This window comes from Hippichthys cyanospilos, chromosome 5, assembly GCF_059441005.1.
Source record: "Hippichthys cyanospilos isolate Australia breed blue-spotted pipefish chromosome 5, RoL_Hcya_1.0, whole genome shotgun sequence".
In the NCBI taxonomy this organism is placed as follows: domain Eukaryota; kingdom Metazoa; phylum Chordata; class Actinopteri; order Syngnathiformes; family Syngnathidae; genus Hippichthys; species Hippichthys cyanospilos.
Genome location: NC_142373.1, coordinates 8,450,961 through 8,470,339, shown reverse-complemented (window position 1 = coordinate 8,470,339; position 19,379 = coordinate 8,450,961). Strand labels below are relative to the sequence as shown.

At 47.9% G+C, this 19,379-nt stretch overlaps 3 protein-coding genes across 9 annotated transcripts; 2 read left to right on the top strand and 1 right to left on the bottom strand.

Moving 5' to 3' along the window:
* Positions 1 to 701: 701 nt before the first annotated feature.
* LOC148423333 (lysosome-associated membrane glycoprotein 1-like) lies at positions 702 to 5,376 on the top strand. The gene is made up of 6 exons (XM_088415815.1): positions 702 to 1,669; positions 2,602 to 2,786; positions 2,866 to 2,994; positions 3,082 to 3,148; positions 3,460 to 3,627; positions 3,889 to 5,376. The coding sequence occupies exons 1-6, from the start codon at positions 1,612 to 1,614 to the stop codon at positions 4,026 to 4,028; spliced, it is 747 nt and encodes a 248-aa protein (XP_088271941.1). The 5' UTR covers positions 702 to 1,611; the 3' UTR covers positions 4,029 to 5,376.
* Positions 5,377 to 5,746: 370 nt separating this feature from the next.
* On the top strand, positions 5,747 to 18,950 carry LOC148423331 (transcription factor Dp-1-like). 5 transcript variants are annotated; one of them, XM_088416017.1, is made up of 14 exons: positions 5,747 to 5,889; positions 8,135 to 10,295; positions 10,955 to 11,058; positions 12,975 to 13,057; positions 13,156 to 13,222; positions 14,175 to 14,296; positions 15,384 to 15,505; positions 15,584 to 15,749; positions 15,822 to 15,968; positions 16,055 to 16,123; positions 16,826 to 16,977; positions 17,060 to 17,226; positions 17,309 to 17,384; positions 17,781 to 18,950. In XM_088416017.1, the coding sequence occupies exons 4-14, from the start codon at positions 13,046 to 13,048 to the stop codon at positions 17,917 to 17,919; spliced, it is 1,239 nt and encodes a 412-aa protein (XP_088272143.1). In that variant the 5' UTR covers positions 5,747 to 5,889; positions 8,135 to 10,295; positions 10,955 to 11,058; positions 12,975 to 13,045; the 3' UTR covers positions 17,920 to 18,950. The 5 variants fall into 5 exon arrangements, with proteins under 5 accessions (XP_088272143.1, XP_088272147.1, XP_088272146.1 ...); XM_088416021.1 differs by lacking the exon at positions 10,955 to 11,058; XM_088416020.1 differs by lacking the exons at positions 5,747 to 5,889; positions 8,135 to 10,295 and adding an exon at positions 10,350 to 10,855.
* On the bottom strand, positions 6,468 to 10,287 carry LOC148423332 (DCN1-like protein 1). Of its 3 annotated transcripts, XM_088416024.1 has the most exons (8): positions 9,425 to 10,267; positions 8,911 to 9,075; positions 8,601 to 8,817; positions 8,253 to 8,421; positions 8,056 to 8,186; positions 7,462 to 7,544; positions 7,304 to 7,400; positions 6,468 to 6,908 (listed from the first exon to the last, which is right to left on the bottom strand). In XM_088416024.1, the coding sequence occupies exons 1-8, from the start codon at positions 9,470 to 9,472 to the stop codon at positions 6,829 to 6,831; spliced, it is 990 nt and encodes a 329-aa protein (XP_088272150.1). In that variant the 5' UTR covers positions 9,473 to 10,267; the 3' UTR covers positions 6,468 to 6,828. The 3 variants fall into 3 exon arrangements, with proteins under 3 accessions (XP_088272150.1, XP_088272149.1, XP_088272151.1); XM_088416023.1 differs by having other exon boundaries at positions 8,601 to 9,075; positions 9,425 to 10,287; XM_088416025.1 differs by lacking the exon at positions 8,911 to 9,075 and having other exon boundaries at positions 9,425 to 10,272.
* Positions 18,951 to 19,379: the final 429 nt, after the last annotated feature.

Here is a 19,379-nt window from a genome sequence, read left to right as displayed (position 1 = left end):
AGAGTTACCATCTCTAAAAACACTGAGGGGGACACTGTTCCGAAAATTAAAAAAAAAAAAAAAAAAAGAAAGCCTCCAGTCATGGTGGCATAGAACTGAAAGACTGTAGGAGTTTCAAGTATGTGAATCAGGATACATAGTAGAGTTTGATGCGTTTGTCTGCTGTATTTTTTTTTTTTTTTTTACACATATACAAATAATCTCTTACTGTAAGTGTACAGTTCTTTTGTTGTATACATCATTAAACCATTTTCAAGTGTTTTGACATGCGCTTGTCTTTTTTTTTTTTTTTTTTTTTTTTAATGTAGAACAGCTGTGTCAAACTCTGATTTATCATTGTGGTTAAGAGATTGTGTTGGAGAGCCATGACGACTGTGGTCAAATAAATTTTAACCCCTGGATGTCCGGGGATTTTTTCACTAGCCTGGACTCAATGTCGCCTATCTTGGGCTGACTTTGAAAGGGTCATAATAATGTCAAATCTAAATACATATTTACTTTCAACCCCTCGAAATAGTCAATGGCATCAGCCCTATCCATACATATATACTTTGTTTTTGTTTTTTGTATGTTTTTCCTTTGATATCACGCATCAAAAAGCCCGAGTTGGGTCAAATTTTCCCTCACGAGTTTGACGCCTGTTATGTAGAATGCCGACATAACTGTAATGTAAAGCAGGGATGGGTAACTGCAGTAATCCATGTTGATTAGCACGTATGTTTTAGATGTCTGCTTTCGGCACTCGATCTGTATGAAATGATCAGCTCACCGACAAGCGCTACGGAAGCCTGCAGCTGATTGCACAAGTGTGGAACTCCAGTCCTGACGCAAGTGATTTGGATCGTTTTCGAACTCCTGCAGAGCTTGCTAATAAGCTAATCTTTTGAATCGGTTGTGTTGGGGTGAGAAAACCGGCCGGAAAACATGCAGGATACAGACCACCTAGGACTAGAGTTCAGCACTCATGCGTATGGCTAAAAAAATAACGTTTGGAAACGAGATTTATGTACTGTACAATTTTTTAAAATGATTACATTATTGTGAGTTAAACGAAACATGACTGTACTGTCATCTTAAATGCACGATACAATTTAAAATGATCACCGTCCTGATAAATGATTTTTGTTCACATATTTAATATTTGTTTTGGTATAATTTTGTTTAACCTTAGTAGTGCGCCCGACTGAATTGTAATCGTTTAAACAAACAATGTAGGCCGGTAAAAAATTTCGTTGATTGACGTCTCTGTAGTCAAATAAGAAACTGGCTCTCATCGCCACGTGACATGCAAGGCGTTTCATAAACGGGAGTCACATGATTCTGTCGTCGCTCTTTGCTCTTTGACGGCGTACCAGCAAAGCAAGAAAGTCCGAACGCCACAGCCGGCGCGCTCTACGTCAACTCAACAACTTTCCTCGCTTAATCTGACTTTCGGGCGCAACGGTAGCGCGTTGCCGCTTCTCTGTCAGTCCCGAGGGCTTTTAATCGTTTTCCAGGGCTCGTTTTTAACGCCGAAGTTAGCATCCAGGCACTTAGCCTACTAGCTCCGTTAGCACAAGTTTGCTCTTGTCAAGCTGAATTCGGACCGCCACCAGCTGGGAGACAAACACGATGACCACCTGTGGTGTCCACCCTCGTTGCCTGACATTCATCCTACATGTCATTTTAGGTATGTATTGATAGAAACGAAACATTTTTTCATTGACGTCACACAAGTATGGATGCGTACAAACACAAAATCACGTGACCATTAAGTTGTTTTTTTTTTTTTTTGCGACGTTGTCGCAAATGTATGTGCGTATGGGCGTTTCGAAGAAACTACGGTAACAAAAACGTCTGAAATACACGTTTATTTACAAAATACCTTCATTTTGTTACATGGCTATGATGCGTGCTTTCAAACAAATGCAGTAAAGCAAAAACCAAGTGACGTCACAAAGTACTCAATCTGAATTTCCTATGAATTTAGTAAGTGGCAGAAAACTACAATATCCCGAAAAAGGTGTATTTCTGCAATTCAATTGAACATGGGAATATGACATTAAACAAAGGAAATGCAAAATGGTTGGATGAAACATGTTGGTTTCATCTTGTTAAATTGCCAAAATAAAAAATATTCCAATTTTTTCAGGCACACACCAGTGACTCCAAGTTAATCAAATTAATGTAAATATTTATGACAACCCAAATAAACATTTAAATGTAGTTTTAATTTTTTGTTTTACTTTAACGTGTATAAAAATGATTTAAAGTTACTTGAAAGTATGCATATAGTAATGTGTGTGTCATTTCAGAATGGGAGGGCATTTTGGGTATTAGGTAATCAACTATCCATAGGCTTCATTGCTTTAATCACAGTTAACAGGGTTGCAAATCTGCACTGTTAGCGTTGCACTGTTAGCTTTTTCTTCCTCTTTGGCTACAAAGAGGAAGAAATGTTTAATAATCATTGACACTATTTGCATTACGAATCTACAGTGCCGGTTCTGATTGGATCACATAGAGAAGCCAAAAAGGTTAAACCCTGTGCTTGTGAAAGACACGTTAAGTGGTGAACCAATCTTATTAGCCTACGTAAAACAGCGTATCATGTGTTTGAAGCCGCCGTAGCCGCGCACAAGGCCTTGGCTGGCGTGGCGCCGTCCGGCACCGAGGCCCCGCACATGGAGCCCGGCAGACCGGAGACCGGGCACTACCAGGTGACGGGCACCAATGGCAGCGTGTGCTTACTGGCATACATGGGCCTCCAGCTCAACGTCAGCTTCAGCTCCGCCTCCTTGAAGCAGGTCGCCTCGCCTCGCCGCGCCGCGCCGTTCCTTGTCTGGCTTTGTCAAATGCCTAACGGTTCCCGGTGGCGTATTGCAGACCGTGCGGGACGTGGTCAACATCGAGCCCAACGCCACCAAGACCTCGGGGTCATGTGATGCAGATAGCGCCACGCTAAGCCTGGCCGCCGATGAGGATAAAACTAAACTGGCTTTTTACTTCACTTTGGTAACTTTCTCTGTGGACAAAATGGCCACAAGTCGGCAGCAAAGGCGGAAGTAAACTTGAACTGGATGCATCTCATTTTCCCTCCAGAACACCACATCCAACAAGTATCACTTGAGTGGAATTTCTCTGTCAGCGACTTGGCCGAACATGACAGGTGAGGCTCTGGATTTTAACAAACTAGTAACATATGGATATGAACACAAAAAACTTTGAGTTTAGCAAGAGGAGATTTCTTCTGCCTTGCCGTAGTGTTTACATTGTTGCCAAAGTGTTGGTGTGTCTTATACATGCCCACATAAAAAAATGTAAGCCCAAAATGAAGCGTGCATCTTACACTAGATTCCACGAAAGCTCTACAACGGAGTGCCGTCGCTTTTGTAAAGACGACCTATGTTAACCTATGTGCCGCTAACGCTGCGGTCTCAGTTGCGCTAGTGAATTTGAAACTGTCCCCTCCTGCATCAGCGCCTTTTGAGGCACGTAACGACAGCCTGGACTACCTTGGGGGCACCCTGGGCTTCTCGTACATGTGCCACGAGGAGCAGACTCTGTTGGTGGACCGCGCCTTGTCCATCAACACCTTCAAGTTGCAGGTGCAGCCCTTCGGCCTGACCCGCGACGAGTTTGCCACCGGTAAGCCATATCCAGCAAACAGACGCTTAACTCCCGTCGGCGACAAGAACTCTCGTCATGGAAAATACTTGCGTGCGAGTGACCCATCACACTAGTGCTCGGCGCTCCTCTTCATTTGAAGGAAGCGCGAGAGTTTATGGGAGCGCCGCGCTCCATAGCTAACAAAGATGCGGTCGGCGGCCTGCCTTTTCCCGTAACGCCCGGCGCCCAGTAAGCGTTTGTCATCCTCCGTTTTGATTTGACGATTGCCGCCCCCTCCAGCCGAGCATTGCCAGCTGGACGAAGACGACATGCTGATCGCCATCGTGGTGGGCGCGGCCCTGGCGGGACTGGTGCTCATCGTGCTGGTTGCCTACCTCGTCGGCAGGAGGAGGAGTCACGCCGGCTACCAGACCATCTGAGTTGACGTCCGCTCGTATGTAACGCCCCCCCCTCCCCCCGCCCCCCTTCACCGACTTGGCTCTCTCGGGCGCCTATCGGCTTTGTTTTGGACGTATCCGAGCCCCGACACATCTGATTCATGTGATCCCGCTCATCAGCAGAAACCCGATGAGCGTGATCGTTTTAATCGGGTGCGTCGGAGGATAGATATACTGGACAGGCGCCCTGGAGGACCGCAGTCTTCACTATGAACCCGTCACGTGAAACGCGCCGCTTACTACCTGTGTGTTCCACACTCCCGTGTCATTTCTTTACACTAGGAATACATGATGATGATAAAAGGGATGTCGACATGAAATATCTGCTAGAAAAAAGGAAGAATCTTTCTCGTTTTGTTCTATTTATGAGTTTTGTCAAAGGAATAATGGGATTCCCGGGCAGGTTGCTTTATTTTTTTGGGGTGGCAGCTTCTTGTGCTTTTGTGGTTCTGTGAGGGACACCAACCGGCGTTTGTCAGAAAAGCACGTTTTCGTATTTTCACGTCTCCTTGCTCGGTACCTCAGTTTGCTGCTTGTTTTAGTCATGATGGTGAAGTCTCAGGAATGTTGTATCTGTTACAAACGCGCACTACACGGGGCGGTCCGGCGTGCGGGGCATTGGCCCATTGGAGAGGGCGCGGTGTCGCAAAAAAACACTAACTCTGCTTCTGATGATGGTCAAAAGGCAGCTCAGCAGCTACAATGTGCAACGCTGAGCCCAGTTGAGCAAAAACATGCGTCGGACTCCGCTATGAGTCTTAATACTTCCCAAAATAATTAGCGCTATGCGGAGTGAGTTTTCCAGCCTTATTTTGTTTCCGTCATGCTTGCTCCCATATGTTTAGGGCCAAGCGCCTAAAGGCGAGCCCTTCTCGTTCCATGTAGTTAACATCAAAATGTTTCATTAGCATGCTAAAATTAGCATACATCTTAGGAAATGAGCATGTTGTCATTATTTTGTCACGCTGCTACCAGAGTATATTTCAGTTACATAACACTTGTCCACTTTGTACTACACTCAATCCCACAAAAAAAAAAAAAAAAAAATCCCAAGTGGCCAAAATGCTTCTGTCAGTGTTTTCTTCCAGTGCCTTCCCTGCTGCAACGTACGGCGTGACATTAATACAGAGGTACCAACTCGATACATTTGTTTTGGTGGCACATTCTTATACCGAGCTGCGTTTCAAACATGCATCCCAACGTCAGAATGCAGATGACTTTTCGCTTTTCTTGGATCCTTGTTTGGTGTTCATTTTCATGTGTGTCGGTTTTAATGGATTGTTTGAGATGTTTTCTAAATGATGGTTAATAAAAGTGATCTGAAAGTTGATTCTGGCTTGTCCTCATGTTTAGAATGTGTTAAGCTGAACGTTTATAGCAATGTCAAACACTGTCGTTCACATAGTTGATTGGCCAAGAAAGATTTGACACCGCGCTAGCTTCTTCACTTGCAATTGCACAGTTAGAGATTAAAAAGATAAATGTGGCTCTAATTTGAAAGAAGAAAACATTGAAATTACCATCATTAAACTGCACAGTTTTTTTCATGTTTTAAAACAAACGTGAAAAGCACCCCGGAGGCAAACCCTCGCTCGCGGCACAGGCTGGAGCAACATTTACTTCCGTAAACATGACCTTGTGACGTCAGCATGGTGCGCGCTTCGAGCGGGAAGAATGACGCGCCTTCTAGCTCACGCCACCAGCGCATTCCGCGAGTTTTGCGCATGCGCCTTACATTTGAACACCTGACAAAATCGCCATTCATACGCAATGTGCACGGTGACCAAAAATCGGGATTTCGCCAAGACAAGAAGCCCGAATCTACCGACAACATACACCTCTTGTGAGTATTATTTAACTCCGAGTTGTTTTAAAGTTTGTTTTCAAATATCCGTTGCTACGAAATCGTCCAATGTGTAAAAACAGCTCGTGCTGTCGGTTTCCGCTTTAACAGCGTAAATGTTCAAATCGCCTGTCGCAGCAGCTTACGATCTTCCCAGAAATTAAACCTAGTTTTACTGGTCATTACGTATATTGAACTACATGGTGTGTAGTTTGAAAACCACTTCTAGAAATCAACGCGATTATGACAAGCCATGCTTTTATTGATCTTTAAACGGGACAATACATTGTTGTTCCATAAATGATCATGAATCTACCTGTAACAATAGCGAACAGAAAAACATTCAGGCTCATTCCTCATTGGTTTTGCCTTTACGGATGCTCTTCAATATCGTGGACGTATCAGGGTGAATTTTGCCTCATTTCGTTCAAAAACATCAAAATGGTAAAAGGAAATTGGTACAGAGTTTTTTTTTTTGGCGTTCGTTTCGCTAGGCATTTCGCAGGGTTACCGGGGGCGCAAGCGCAGCCTTAAGGCGACATACTAAATGAAGAATCTGATGAAAGCCAGGAGTCATCTTGAAAGAGTACATCAAAGGATTTATAAACAGGATCATATTTATATTATTCTTCATACAATTGTCTTTTTGTAAATACAGTATGTCCGGTCAAGTTGTGGTGCTGGTGTCGTGAGCACCGCTTTTTCATCCATTCCTTTTGCGTCCGTTTGCGCTCGTGTCGGCGCCCCGGGGCGCCGTACGCCCGCCGGATTGCCGGGGTCGGGCAGGGGGAGCCCGCCTTGCTTCGCCGATGTCGTTCCGTCGCTTTCTCCTCCAAGCGCTGCTGTTGGTCACCATGATTTCAATTTCAAATAAAATAAAAAACAAGCAAGTCTCTGTATAAGAAATATTCTCCTTCCCAGTTCTTTGTTTTTTCTTCTTTAGAGACTTTTACGTTTTGCTCCCATTACGATCGGTCGAGCGAATTCCACAAAGTCGTCTATCAGCACCGGCCATGCTCCTACAGGAGTGGGGGGGAAAAAACAATCAACTGAAGCAAAAACGTCAACAATTCAAGTGGTAACTTGACTTCCAAGATACATTTGTTCCACGGCGGAGCTCAGAACTTTTTCCCCCAATGAAATAACGAGTGTAAGAAGCCATTGATTCCAAAGCTTAGGAAATCAATTTGTTCCGGAAGTCATTTCGGAACGTGTTCCGAGCTCCCCCGAATTGCTCCTAAACCCTTTTCAACGTGCGCTTTTCAAATAGCGGGGCGCCGCCAACGCCTTTCGTATCTTGATTTTTCTCCCGTTACGAGACAATAGTTTTCCGCCGAGGCGTTTCGGAAGATGATTTTTTTCGCAACAAAAGGCGTTTGTAAGTAGAGGTACCGCTGCCCCCCCAAAGTCTTACCCTCCTCATCATAGTTGGACAAGTCGTCCGATATCACGTTGCCAAAGTCCAACAGCAGGTTCCAAGTGTCTTTCGGGATGGAGCGTTTGTGGCGTTCCTAAAAGGAGGCGCAGGTCAACATCCTCGTCGCTTGCGCTCGGCCGACGCTTTGGACTCACCAAAAGAAATCGATTCCAAAGATCAAGGAACTTAAATCTTCCCAACAGGACCAAATTCCAGTAGGCTACGGCCATTTCCAAGTCTGCGCAGAGAAACCGACCAATCAGTAGATCAATTCAAGTGGTTTGAGCTTTGCTGCGTTTGAAGTCGTTTGGAACTTTCGTTTCTTTTTTTTTTTTTTTTTTTTATTCAACACCAAGGTCCCTATTGTGCCCTGTTGGCGAGATGCCCTTGAAAGGATTCATGCAAAATTGGGGGGAAAGGCATGATAAAACTTGGGCTTTTCCATTTGTCCAAAAATGCACAATACGTCCCTTTATGAATGGCAGTAAATAAGCTTGACATGGGCCACATTTGACACCTATTGGCTGTACCTCCGGACCTCCCTTTTGGAAGCATTTAGAAGGGATGGCAGCGTGCCATATTGAGAGCGGTCATGTTCTGACAATCCATGCAATGTTTGAGCCTCAGAGTGGATCTTTTTTTTTGGTATGCTTTTCCTTCGACGTCACACATAAAACACACGCATGTATGGATGTTGTTTTCGGCCCCGCCGCGCATGTCGCACAAAAACGGAGGCGCGCCGTCCTTACCTAAACCCTTCTGGCCGGGATTTTTGGCAAAGTTGAAGGTGAACTGGTAGAAGTCCTTGAACTTGCCGCCGTCTTTCAGCTCCTGCTCCAGTCGCGGCAAAAGGGCCTTGAGCTTTTCGGGGCTGTCGCACCTACGGAGAAGGGACACGCCGTTTCAGCGACCAAAGCGGAGGCGGCGGCGGCGGCGACGACCTTACCCGAGCTCGCTCATGCCGTCCAGGAACTCCTTCTTGGAGAACTCGCACTGAGTGGCGGCGCGGAACTTCCAGGCCACCACCAGGACGCTGATGCTGGCCGGATCCAGCGCCAGGTCGTCGCAAAACTGCTGGATGCCTTCGATGCCGATCTTGTTCTCATCGTGGGGATCTGCCGGCACAACGCCGCCGCTCCGGTTACCACCCGAAGGACCAACTTTTTTAGATTGAACGGGCGGGAGCGTCTGGCGACGGGCTTTCCAGCCGCGGCCCCGCGCCGCAGTTGGCGGCTCGGTACTATTCCGCAAGCGCGGCCGGCAACCGGGTCGAGCAACCGGGTCCCCCCCTTACCTCTGTAGCGATTGAAGAGTTGCTCCAGCTTCTTGCGGTCGACCGCCGTCTTCACGGACTCCTTGGAGTAGAGGTCCGGGTTCTGGAAGTAGTTGTCGGTGGCCACCTCCAGCTTCCAGTCATTCTGCGCGAGGCAGTAGACGGCCGTCTTCTCTCCGGCCTGCGTGAAGGACATGAACTGCCGCACCTTGTCCCTCTGCGACGACTTGAGCTTGTGCTGCTCGGGCGACAGGGCGGGCGGGCGCTCAGCGGTCAGCAGACCCCGCAGCGCCCACATCAAGTACAGGCAGAAGAGCGCGCAGACACACACCAGCGCGCACAGTGCAGCGTCCGCAGGCATTCGGGGAGCCCTAGTCCTCGGCGGGGCGCGGGGGAGGCCCTGGCATGACTCGCGTAACGGGGGCCGCCTCGACACTAGTTCTGGGACCTTTTGGCAAGAGCTCCCCCTCGGGTGCCGCGGGACCGGAGCTTGACTCTGAGGGCCCACGAGCCGCGGGTTGCGCACCTCTGAGCTACAGGACTCCCTCCCGTCGCGCTTTGTGGAAGGTGACGCTCGAGCGTCATAAGCGCCGCGACGCGACGGCCGCCTCTGTCAGACGGGGCTTGTGACGAGGCGCCCGGCGCGCTGCCGCCCGGGGCCGCCCCTGACCCGGCGAGCGAGCGAGCGAGCGAGAGAGCGAAGGGGGGCGCCGCGGCTAGCCAGCTCGGCTAGCGAGCTAGCCGCCGCCGCCGCCCAAACACCCAAACACCGGGCGAGCCCCCGCCGAGCCGAACGACGAAAGGAGCGCGCGCGGACGCTCGCTGCGCTTATTTTGCTCACCTACCATTTTCGCACCCGCTACTTCGCCAGCTTGGGTGCCGCTCGTGCGCATGCGCGGAAGGCGGCGCGCCCCAGCCGCAACTTTACGAACCGACTCCCTTTCGTTGACGCTTTAGTCTTCTCCGCGCTTTTGAATCGCGCTGCGAACGAGTCCTTTTTCTTTTTTTTTTGCGAACGAGTACTCTGAACCCGCGCTGCCCAAAAGCATGGCGTCGCCACACAGGGGAAGCACGTCACAGTTTTACAATCAACGATCAGTGCTTCTCCGTTATTTTTCTAATGCCCCCCCCAAAAACAAACAAACAAAAAAAAACGTTCACTCTCCACCAGCACTCCGCCGCAACCTTAAAATGCGCATTGTCCCTAAAGTCTGTCCAATACACGTCTGCATTGCGCGGTGTCCTTAAAATGTCGATCAACAAACAGTACATGTACATTTGAGGTACATCCATTTTCCTGGAATTAAAAATAAAAAAACGAGCTCACACTTAATTCCGGTATGCAAAACGGATCACTCGTGGCTTTGCACCAACTCCCCACAGGAGGTCGCCCCACCATCCATACTTTCCAAAGAAAACTCGCATCTCGAACATCTTTGGCTTGGGCGGAACGCTGCTATACCGCCGCCCTTGCGAGGGGTGGCAGTGTCCTCCGCACCAAACCCGAGCCCCATCCAATCGGAACGTCGTTGTAGATAGCGGGCGGGGCCCGCTTTGAGCGCCCCGCTTTCGTCCCGAGGAAAGCCACCAATCGGAGGCAAGGGAAGCCAGACACCGCCAAGATCAGATTGTGAGTCGAGCTGCCGTAGCGAGGCTAGCCCGGAGTGGACAGAAACAAGATCCCAGCATCATTTGCTAACTTGTGGAGTGCCCCCGGTAAGCACGTGTTTGAACCCGGCCCCGGCCTCGCCGTCGACGTATTCCTCTGTGACACGGCCCGGAGGCTGCGCGGACCTCATAAAAGGACTCGACGGGGGACGGCCGAGCCACTTTGAAACGCTAACTCCGTTGGTCTCGTCGATGACAGCCGGGCTTAGCTCGCTCGCTAACTGCTAACGCGAGCGAGGTCGGCTAACAAAGCGCCGGCGGCTCTTGGTCGGCGAGTTAGCAACTTGCTAACGAACACGGCCGTCGCCAAGCCACAAGTGTTGATAGTTGGCACGATGCACTCCACGTTTTCCAAGTCCCCTAATTGTGTTTGTTACTTTTAAACGCCTGCCTCGTTAACGTGGAAAAACTACGGTGGATTCCAGGAAGTCTTTATAAAACAAAGCAGTTGACTAACGAAACCCAACCTTAAATTAGTAAACGAGTCGCATTTATTGAATATTGAATTTGCGACACTGAATGAATCGACGCGAACTTCTTTGGCGTTGACAGGTGTACATATGACGACTAAGCTCTACCCCGACCACGTTAATTTCACTTGACTCACGGTACGGTGTTTTTTTCCCCCCCGTCCCGCGTACACGAGAATAAAAATCGTCCCGACAGAATGCTCCCGAACCAAACACTAGTTTGACTTTGCTCGCAAGGTTTCCTGTTTGCTAAGGATTTAGACCTCCTCTTCCTCCGCTCGGCTCCGCTCTCAAATGCCAACAACAACGGCAGCCGTCGAAGCAGCCGCTCGAGTCCACCCGTAAGTGCAAACAAACCCGCTCGCCGTCACTCCGCCTTCCATCCGAACCCTTGGCCCAAACGCCTCGCCGACCTCTCCGCTCGAATGGCAAGGGGGTAGAAAACGGGAGCGATGTGGCCGCGAATCGCGTTCAAAGCGTGCGTTAGCTCGCTAGCTAGCGGCGGGGCTCTTTCCAGCCCACGGTGGCTTAGCGGTATCAGTTAGCTAGCCGCATTTCAACAAAAGAGTGCTTCGAAAGGGGCATACGGGCCTAGCCCGCGTTTAACGATCACTTTTTTTCGGAGCCGTGTTACTTGGCCTTTGTTACTAAGTGTCTTGTGCGAAGACCTGTGGCACAAGTTGGCGTCCCCTTCTCTTCCCGAAGAGGCCTTGTTCGCCCATAACCACTAAAAAGTTTACAACATCCTTCTCCCTGCCGCCGCACCGGCTTCGTCCTTTTAAACGGGGGATCCGAATATTCCTGACGCGACCCAAAAGGACTTGGGGCTCAGGGTTTTTATTTGTGCCTGTGTGCCAGGGTATCATGAGGTAAGTTTTTGACCAATCATTCAAATTTGACCGATTAATCATTTCTTGTAATTGCACATCCAGTTGCATCGCTGATATATGAACCGCTCAGGTTATGTATTTTATTGTCTTGCGGTCATAGGGTTGAAAAACTTTTTCATTAAGTTGAATGGAATATGTAGATGTGAAAACAATTAGGCCTTTACACTACAGGATTTAGGAGCTGATCACAGATCGCTTGAGCCAAAAAAAAGACCAATCTGTTTAAACAACTTGTTTATTTACATTCCAGTCAGAAGGGATTGGAACGGGCCTAAATTTGCAGTGTGCCGGCGCCCATTGAAATGCATTGAGAAAAAGATTGCAAAACCCCAAACTTTTCCCCAGTTTGCTGATAAACATTCAACTCGACCCAAAAGTTGCTTCAATAAAAACATGGATTATGAACATTGGTAGCACAGAACGTTCCTCTATGAACCAGATGGTGTTTGCTTGCGGTTTGGTGATCCATTGGCAAATTATGACATTGCAGTTCAGTTTAATGCAATTGGAAAGGTTTGCATAATATGCGATGCCACTTATGTAATCTCATTTGCCAAGTTTCCTGTTGGTAACGCATACAGTGGCGATTTGAGATGCAATTTCATTTCTGACCAAACACAATTTCAACACACTCATGAATTCAGATGCTAGTATGTTACAGCCCCCGCCCCCCACAAAAACAAAACCAACAAAAAAAGCAGTGTTTTTAAAAATGAGGGGGGAAAGCAATACAACAAACTGCTGGAGACTTGGCTCCACTTCTGTTGTCTCTGTACAGCGGCAATAGTTGTCAAACTTCAAAGAGGATAAATAACATATTTCTGGATTTTAATATGGTCTTGCTTCACCGATTGCATTAAAGTTAAATAACTGAGCTCAAATGCTAGGCTAAAACAATCTCAAGGCCAGGTAGCCAGGTCCAACCCGCCACATCATTTTATGAGAACATTTGAATATTTTTCTTCGTAGATCACTTTTATAGAAGGCTAGAAGAACAGAGCCGTAACCCGGTTCGGTGGCTCTTCTCACCCAGCATGGGCAGGATTCGCTCCAAATCCGTGCTTTGGCACAGAAACAAATCAACCTCCAGTGTCTTGTATTACAACATATTTGCTAAAGAGTCACCTTCGCTTTCAACACAACATGTCGGTTATTGTTAGCGTTTGATGCCGTCGAAGTTCACATCCATATTACGCAGGCGTCGCTGAATGTCGAAGGTAGCAAATTGCGTTTCGCTCGATTGTCTGGCTTCTGCGCAGAAAGCCAAGGCAAGTCAATTTCACAGGATCTCTGCTCGTAACGATGCCCGACTTGTCATTTTCTTGTACAACTTTCAAGTTTTCCAATCTTTCTGTCTGTCTGCTAAGTGTCTGAAGAGTGAAACAGAGGAAGAAATCCCTTTCCAGCTGAGGCTCCATTCCCCCGGTCCTTTGGGATCATGGCTAAAGATGTAAGCGACTCCACGCCTATGTCATGACATGAAGATATGACCTACTTCATATGATAGGATTACGAGGGGATATTATTTAACATTTGTGTCCTTCGCAGGCTGGTCTCATAGAAACGAACGGAGAGTTGAAGGTGTTCATTGATCAGAATCTGAGCCCCAGCAAAGGTAGAAGCTCTTTTTGTTTGAAAACGCAACCCCCTAAATTCCACATTCGGATCCAATAAAAGGCCTGATGTGTTTGCTTTCCCATGCAAATGATTCCCAATTTCTCTACACTGCTGCTTAGCCACTGTATCAAGAGTGTAGCCAAAGGCCTTGTCACACCGCACTTAGCCACGTGTGCAATCGACCCGAGTATCCTGATTGACCGTTATATGCTGCCGCGGAGGCCGACGATCAGTCCGGGTCGTGCCCTGTGATCTTGGCGTATTCGGTAAGGAGACGTGGTGGCGGAGTGACGGCCACGTTCTCGGGTGAAAATTGTTTTGGTAACAACTCACTCCTCCTTATGAGAGGCAACTTTCCGTAACAACCGTGGCAAATTTTGCCAAGCTGCGATTTCATACGTGAATGTCTTATGGTAAACAAAATAATCAGCTCCCCCAAAATAGTCCAATGAAGTGACTTTCATAAAGCCAAGCGTACACATTCTGAGGATATCTTTGTTGTTCATTGGAGCGGCGTGGTCTGGCTGTCGGGGCTGCGTATGGTTCTCGTGAGGGCGTGTTGAGATACAGTAGTTTACGTTGTTACTTTACAGCAGGGGTGTCCAAAGCGGGTCCTCGAGGGCCACTGTCCCGCATGTTTTCCGGCTTTCTTATCCTGACGCGCCTGATTCAAATGATCGGGATCAGCCGAGCTCGCCGACGAGCTGATCATTTCCATCAGGTGTGCCAGGAAAAGAAAGCTGGAAAACACGCAGGACAGCGGCCCTCCAGGAGCCACCTTGCCCCCACCCTTAACGACAATGACATTAGGGGAAGACTTTTTCATGAAGGTAACGGTGCGTAGCAAGCAATGCTCTTGTGAGTAACCCAGCAAAAAATGATGTGCACCCCTGGTTCGACGTTTAGAGTTACATAGTCGTCCGAACTCATTTGCTCACGTGTCTCGCTAGGTGTCCTGTCTTTGGTTGCTGTCCAGCCTGCCACCGCCCCCGTGGCAAAACAGCTCCTTCCCAAAACGCTTGGGCCGTCCAACGTGAATATTGCCGCACACATGCAACATTTGCCACACATGGTAAGTGTTGAATGAATGTCCTTAATCGATTTGACCTACCATATTTCTCAGAGTGCCCCCTTTTTTTTTTCTTTCTTTTTACAAAATCCAAGGGCTGAGGGAAACAAGTCAAGCCGCCTTTTCCGATTCATAATGCCTCAAAGCCCGCTGAAAAAATGATCCACGCAGCCTTGTTGTTGACGACAACGAAGGCGATTTGCCGACGCTTGACAAAATTGCATTTATGTGATATTCTGTGCAAACACCGTAAAACGCGTGCATAATATATTGAATTAGAGGCGTATATAACCATTTTAAGCCTTGTCGACCCTCTAATATGGGGGTTGAAAATGACAGTGTGAAACGCGGTACTTTTGGGGGTGTTGGCCGGGCAGCACGTGCGTGCAATCAATAGCTGCTCCCGCTCACCATCAATGAAACAGGTGTGCGAGATCAGTCACGACGGTAACGGTCATTGAGCAATAACGCGCAGATCTGTTGGCCGGCCGGTCTCCTCTGCTATGTTTTGGTCTTGACTAAGCCCCCCTCTATTATGGCGAGGTGACCTGGAGAGTGAGTGGCTGGGAGTTGATCCTAAGCTTATCAATCCCTGCAGTCAGCAGGATTGCGTCCATCATCCCATTATATACATGGAATGTATATATACATCATGACAATCAGCTTAGATATCACCTTGGTAAAGGAATGGAGTGCCTACCTTCACTTCTAGCACAAATGACATCCCCTCAAACTTTCAAACGCTTGTGCTTGTAGTATGTTCAATTGTGTGTTTCTCTTTTGTTTTATTTATGACATACAGTATTAGGTTATTTTACGATGAATAGTTAAACTAGTACTAAAAAACTCACGTGTGGGTTCAAACAAATATGCACATCGTTGCATTCAGTTTTTATTTGTGTTCTGTACGGTGGCCCAATTTAATTGGAATCGGGCTTCATAGAAATGAGTAATTTGAAGGTGTTTAACAAGTACTCACCGCAAGTGGTCCTCCACTTAATATAAAGGCCCCGTACTCTTCGGTCCAACGTATAAACACTGATCGGAGAAATACGGCGGGTTGAAAAGCATCCCCTTTCCCCTTTTACAGGTGATTGGAACACCCCAGAGGCCGACAGTGTCCAATACTATACTGGTCAACAGCCCACACACGCCCAATTCCCAGTTCCTCACCCAGACTCAACCTTCTGACGCCTCTCCTTGGTCGTCAGGGTAAGTCCTCAAGCGCACGTCGAGCGGTTGACTTTTGCCGATCGAGGCGCGGACCGACGGGCGCGCTCCACTTTGCAGGAAGCGTGGCAAAAAGGGCGAGAAGAATGGGAAGGGCTTGAGACATTTCTCCATGAAGGTGTGCGAGAAGGTGCAGAAGAAGGGAGTCACCACCTACAACGAGGTGGCGGACGAGCTGGTGGCAGAATTCAGCTCGGGCGACAACCTCATGTCGCCCAACGACTCGGTTAGAGCCGCCGCCGCCAAAGGATGCCAACATACGCGCGCCGAGCTCATTTCTATCTTGTTTCTCTTTTAGCATGTATATGACCAGAAGAACATCCGGCGGCGTGTGTACGACGCCCTTAACGTCCTCATGGCCATGAACATCATCTCCAAAGAGAAGAAAGAGATCAAGTGGATCGGCCTGCCCACCAACTCTGCCCAAGAGTGCCAAAACCTGGAGGTACCGACGCGCGATCCGAGTCTCGGCCCATGTCGCTTCTGGCCCCCCCCCCCGCCTCCTCTAAGTATCATTTCCGATTTTGGCAGGTGGAAAGGCAGAAGCGGATGGAGAGGATCAAGCAGAAACAGTCGCAGCTTCAGGAGCTCATACTGCAGGTAGTCACGACCGAGAAATGACAAACGCCGCCGATCGCCGGCATGCTGTTGTGGGAACCTCGCAACATTTACCGTAACCCCCCCCCCCCCCCCCCCCCCCAAAAAAAAAAAAAGAAAACGAAGGCTAGAGATGTTGGTGTGTCCTATAAATGGCAACCTAAAAATTAGATCATTTTTTTAATTCAACACCGGTCGAGGAAGACTGATCTGTGAGTCACATAAGCCCAGTTTTCACGCGCAGATGTGTTTTGCTCTTGTTTTCGCAATATTGCCAAAGTGTTGGTGCGTCTTATACACAGTAATATAGAAAATAATTAAGAGTACATCTAATAAACAGGTGCATCTTATATTTGGGCAATTGCGATGTTTTAAAATTGATTGTTCTAGATTAAATAAAAAAAACTAAACCGGTACGAATAAATATAACACTCTGATTGCTAAGTCACAAAACATCCAAATAATTATTGGGGTGGTTTGGATCTGACTCGAACCGGGTCACAGTGACTTGAAAGATCAAAATAGCAGGCCAATTTGTGTCAAACGTGAGAAAACAGTTAGGGCGACATTTAAAAATGATTTGAATGGATCGCTCAACGAATCCGGTCCAAAGATAAATACGTCGGCTTTCATGGGGGTGTTTCTTTGTAGTCCCGTGGTGCTCCACGTGCAATCAGTTGTTCAAGGCAACTTGTTGCGTTGCAGCAAATAGCCTTCAAGAACCTGGTTCAGAGAAACAGGCAAAGTGAGCAGCAGGCAAACAGGTCTCCGCCACCCAACTCCATCATCCACCTTCCCTTCATCATCGTCAACACCAGCAAGAAAACGGTCATTGACTGCAGCATTTCCAATGACAAGTATGGCGACGCCCGACCGACCGCCCGCGCCTTCTTCACTTTGGTGGGAAAAAACACCGACGCGCCTCTGTTTGATTGGCAGGTTTGAGTACTTGTTCAACTTCGATAGCATGTTTGAGATCCACGACGACATCGAAGTGCTGAAGCGCATGGGTATGGCGTGCGGTTTGGAGGTGGGCAAGTGTTCTCCGGAGGATTTGAAAGTGGCGCGCAGCCTGGTGCCCAAAGCTCTGGAGCCGTATGTGATCGGTCAGTCGCTCGCGCGTCGCTCTTGACTCCGACTCCGCGTCGGCGATGGCGCTTTCGCACCGTGATGTGTCTGCTTCTCCAGAGATGGCCAAGGGCCCCATCAGTAACGTCTACATCACCGGGGGGTCCTCAGCTAACGGGGCCCGTTACACAGCCAGGTGGGAAATTCATCTTTTATCTTCTGAAACGGCGCTTCAAAACATTTTTTCCCCGGTGACTTTCCCGGTGAAAAATGAGTCGAGTGTTCTAGAACTAGCAAAACGCATTTTTGGTGGGGGACAGGAGTCAAGTGGTCTTTTCCTTTCATGATGCGTCAAAGTCCCCCCAAAAATATGAGGCGCGCAGCCATCTCAAATAGGAGGTATATATATATATATCATCTTTTTAAGCCTTGTAAATGACGCCTTACTCATTTTGCATTTGAATCAATGTTATTCAAACACAGATATGTGGAGAAAACGGGGGGAAAGAAAACGTGACTTTTACTTTGAGAACTCGGGTATTCATGCCTTCATTGGTGCCTGACACGTGCACGTTTGTCTTCTTTCTCCAAGCGACGGCTGCCCCGACGGCACCATGGCCTCCAGTTCGAACGACTCCCACTACAGCGGCTCTCGCGTGGAGACTCCGGTATCTTACATGGGCGACGACGACGACGAAGACGACTACGATGAGAACGACGACGAAGACTAACTCGCGTACGCCTCGCCGCTCCCATAAGCACAGTCTCTCAGAAGCTCCAACGCGGAACGTAGACCTGCCCTACAACACACACACACACACACCACCGCACGCTCCACAGTTTTCCCCCTTCCCGCACGCTCTCCCATGCCTGTTTTTCTGTCTGGCTTTCTCAGGGCTGTAGATGAATTTTGAAAGACCGAAGGGAGCCGCGCGCGGGGTGCCCCCAAACCTCTCGAGTCCCTCGTACACGCACTGCAGCTCTGGAGGTCGCGTGTGACCTGACTTAAAAGTTGAGGCCTTTGTGTGTTTAGCTCATCTCGTGTTATACAAAACCATTAAAAAAAAAAAACCACACACACACACACACACACACACACACACACACACAAACTTCTGCTGTTGGAGAATGACAAAACATATTTGTGCGGCCGTTGCCGCTGTTCTCTTTGACGGCGCCATCGTTATTGTTCAATGATGGCGGAAGCATTTGCTCAAACAGCCCATGAATTCACAGTAGCCTGATAAAGTCGGCATCCCATGATGGGCCTCCGTCATGCCTGTTGATACAGTATTTTTGCTTTTGTTTGCTTCCTCCGTTTCTCACTTGGGCCGGCTTCTTTCACTTTTTGTAGGCAGCTGCTGACTTGATCATATTTGCTAGTCTCCTTTGTTTCGTTTTGTGTTGTGCAGTTAAGGAATTGTCATGCGCGCCCCCTTCCTTGGTAGTGTTTACAAAATGACACCAGCAAGGTCACCTTTTCATAACACAGGTTCCCGATAGGTAAATAAGCTTTGTTAATGACATGTATGAACCCCGTTGACGATTGTAGCTTATGTAGTATCCTTTAGAGGCCAGTGATATCGATACTAGACCATCAGACAGTATCCACCTGATTAATGTGTGCTTGCGCGGGTCTTTGTGTTCTCCCGTCAAAGATCTCCCTTTCAGAACTGAGCGACACATGTACTGACTTCTTCCAAATACCTTTTTTTCTGTATTCTAATATAAGTTTTCAAATTAAATATAGATTGTTTTAAAAGTTTCTGTAAATGGTCTGAGTATCAAACCCATTTGACTTTGCTCCACCTACAGCTTCAGAAGTGCAAAATATAGAAAATATGAAGATTCCCCATCATAGCTGTCGGTGGAGCCCAGGGAACTTGAATTTTGGACGTCTAAAATCTTTAAGAATTGTGTCTTGAATTGATTGCGATTGGGGGACGCCCCGGCGTTATGTGGCAGAGACGCTGTCGATTTGCCATCCCGAGATATCTTTAAGCGGCGTTCTGATCTATACGTAGAATTCCACGCCGCGGCGTTGCGCTGAGACGGAGTGATTTGTCGAGTGCCGCGAGGCTCTCGTCTGGGTCCGCCACCTTTAAACTTCTAAAAAATCTTCTTTTTAAAAAAATCTTCTTAAAAATCTACTGAGCAAGGTGGTGCAGTATGTCCGTTTGATGTTTGTTTT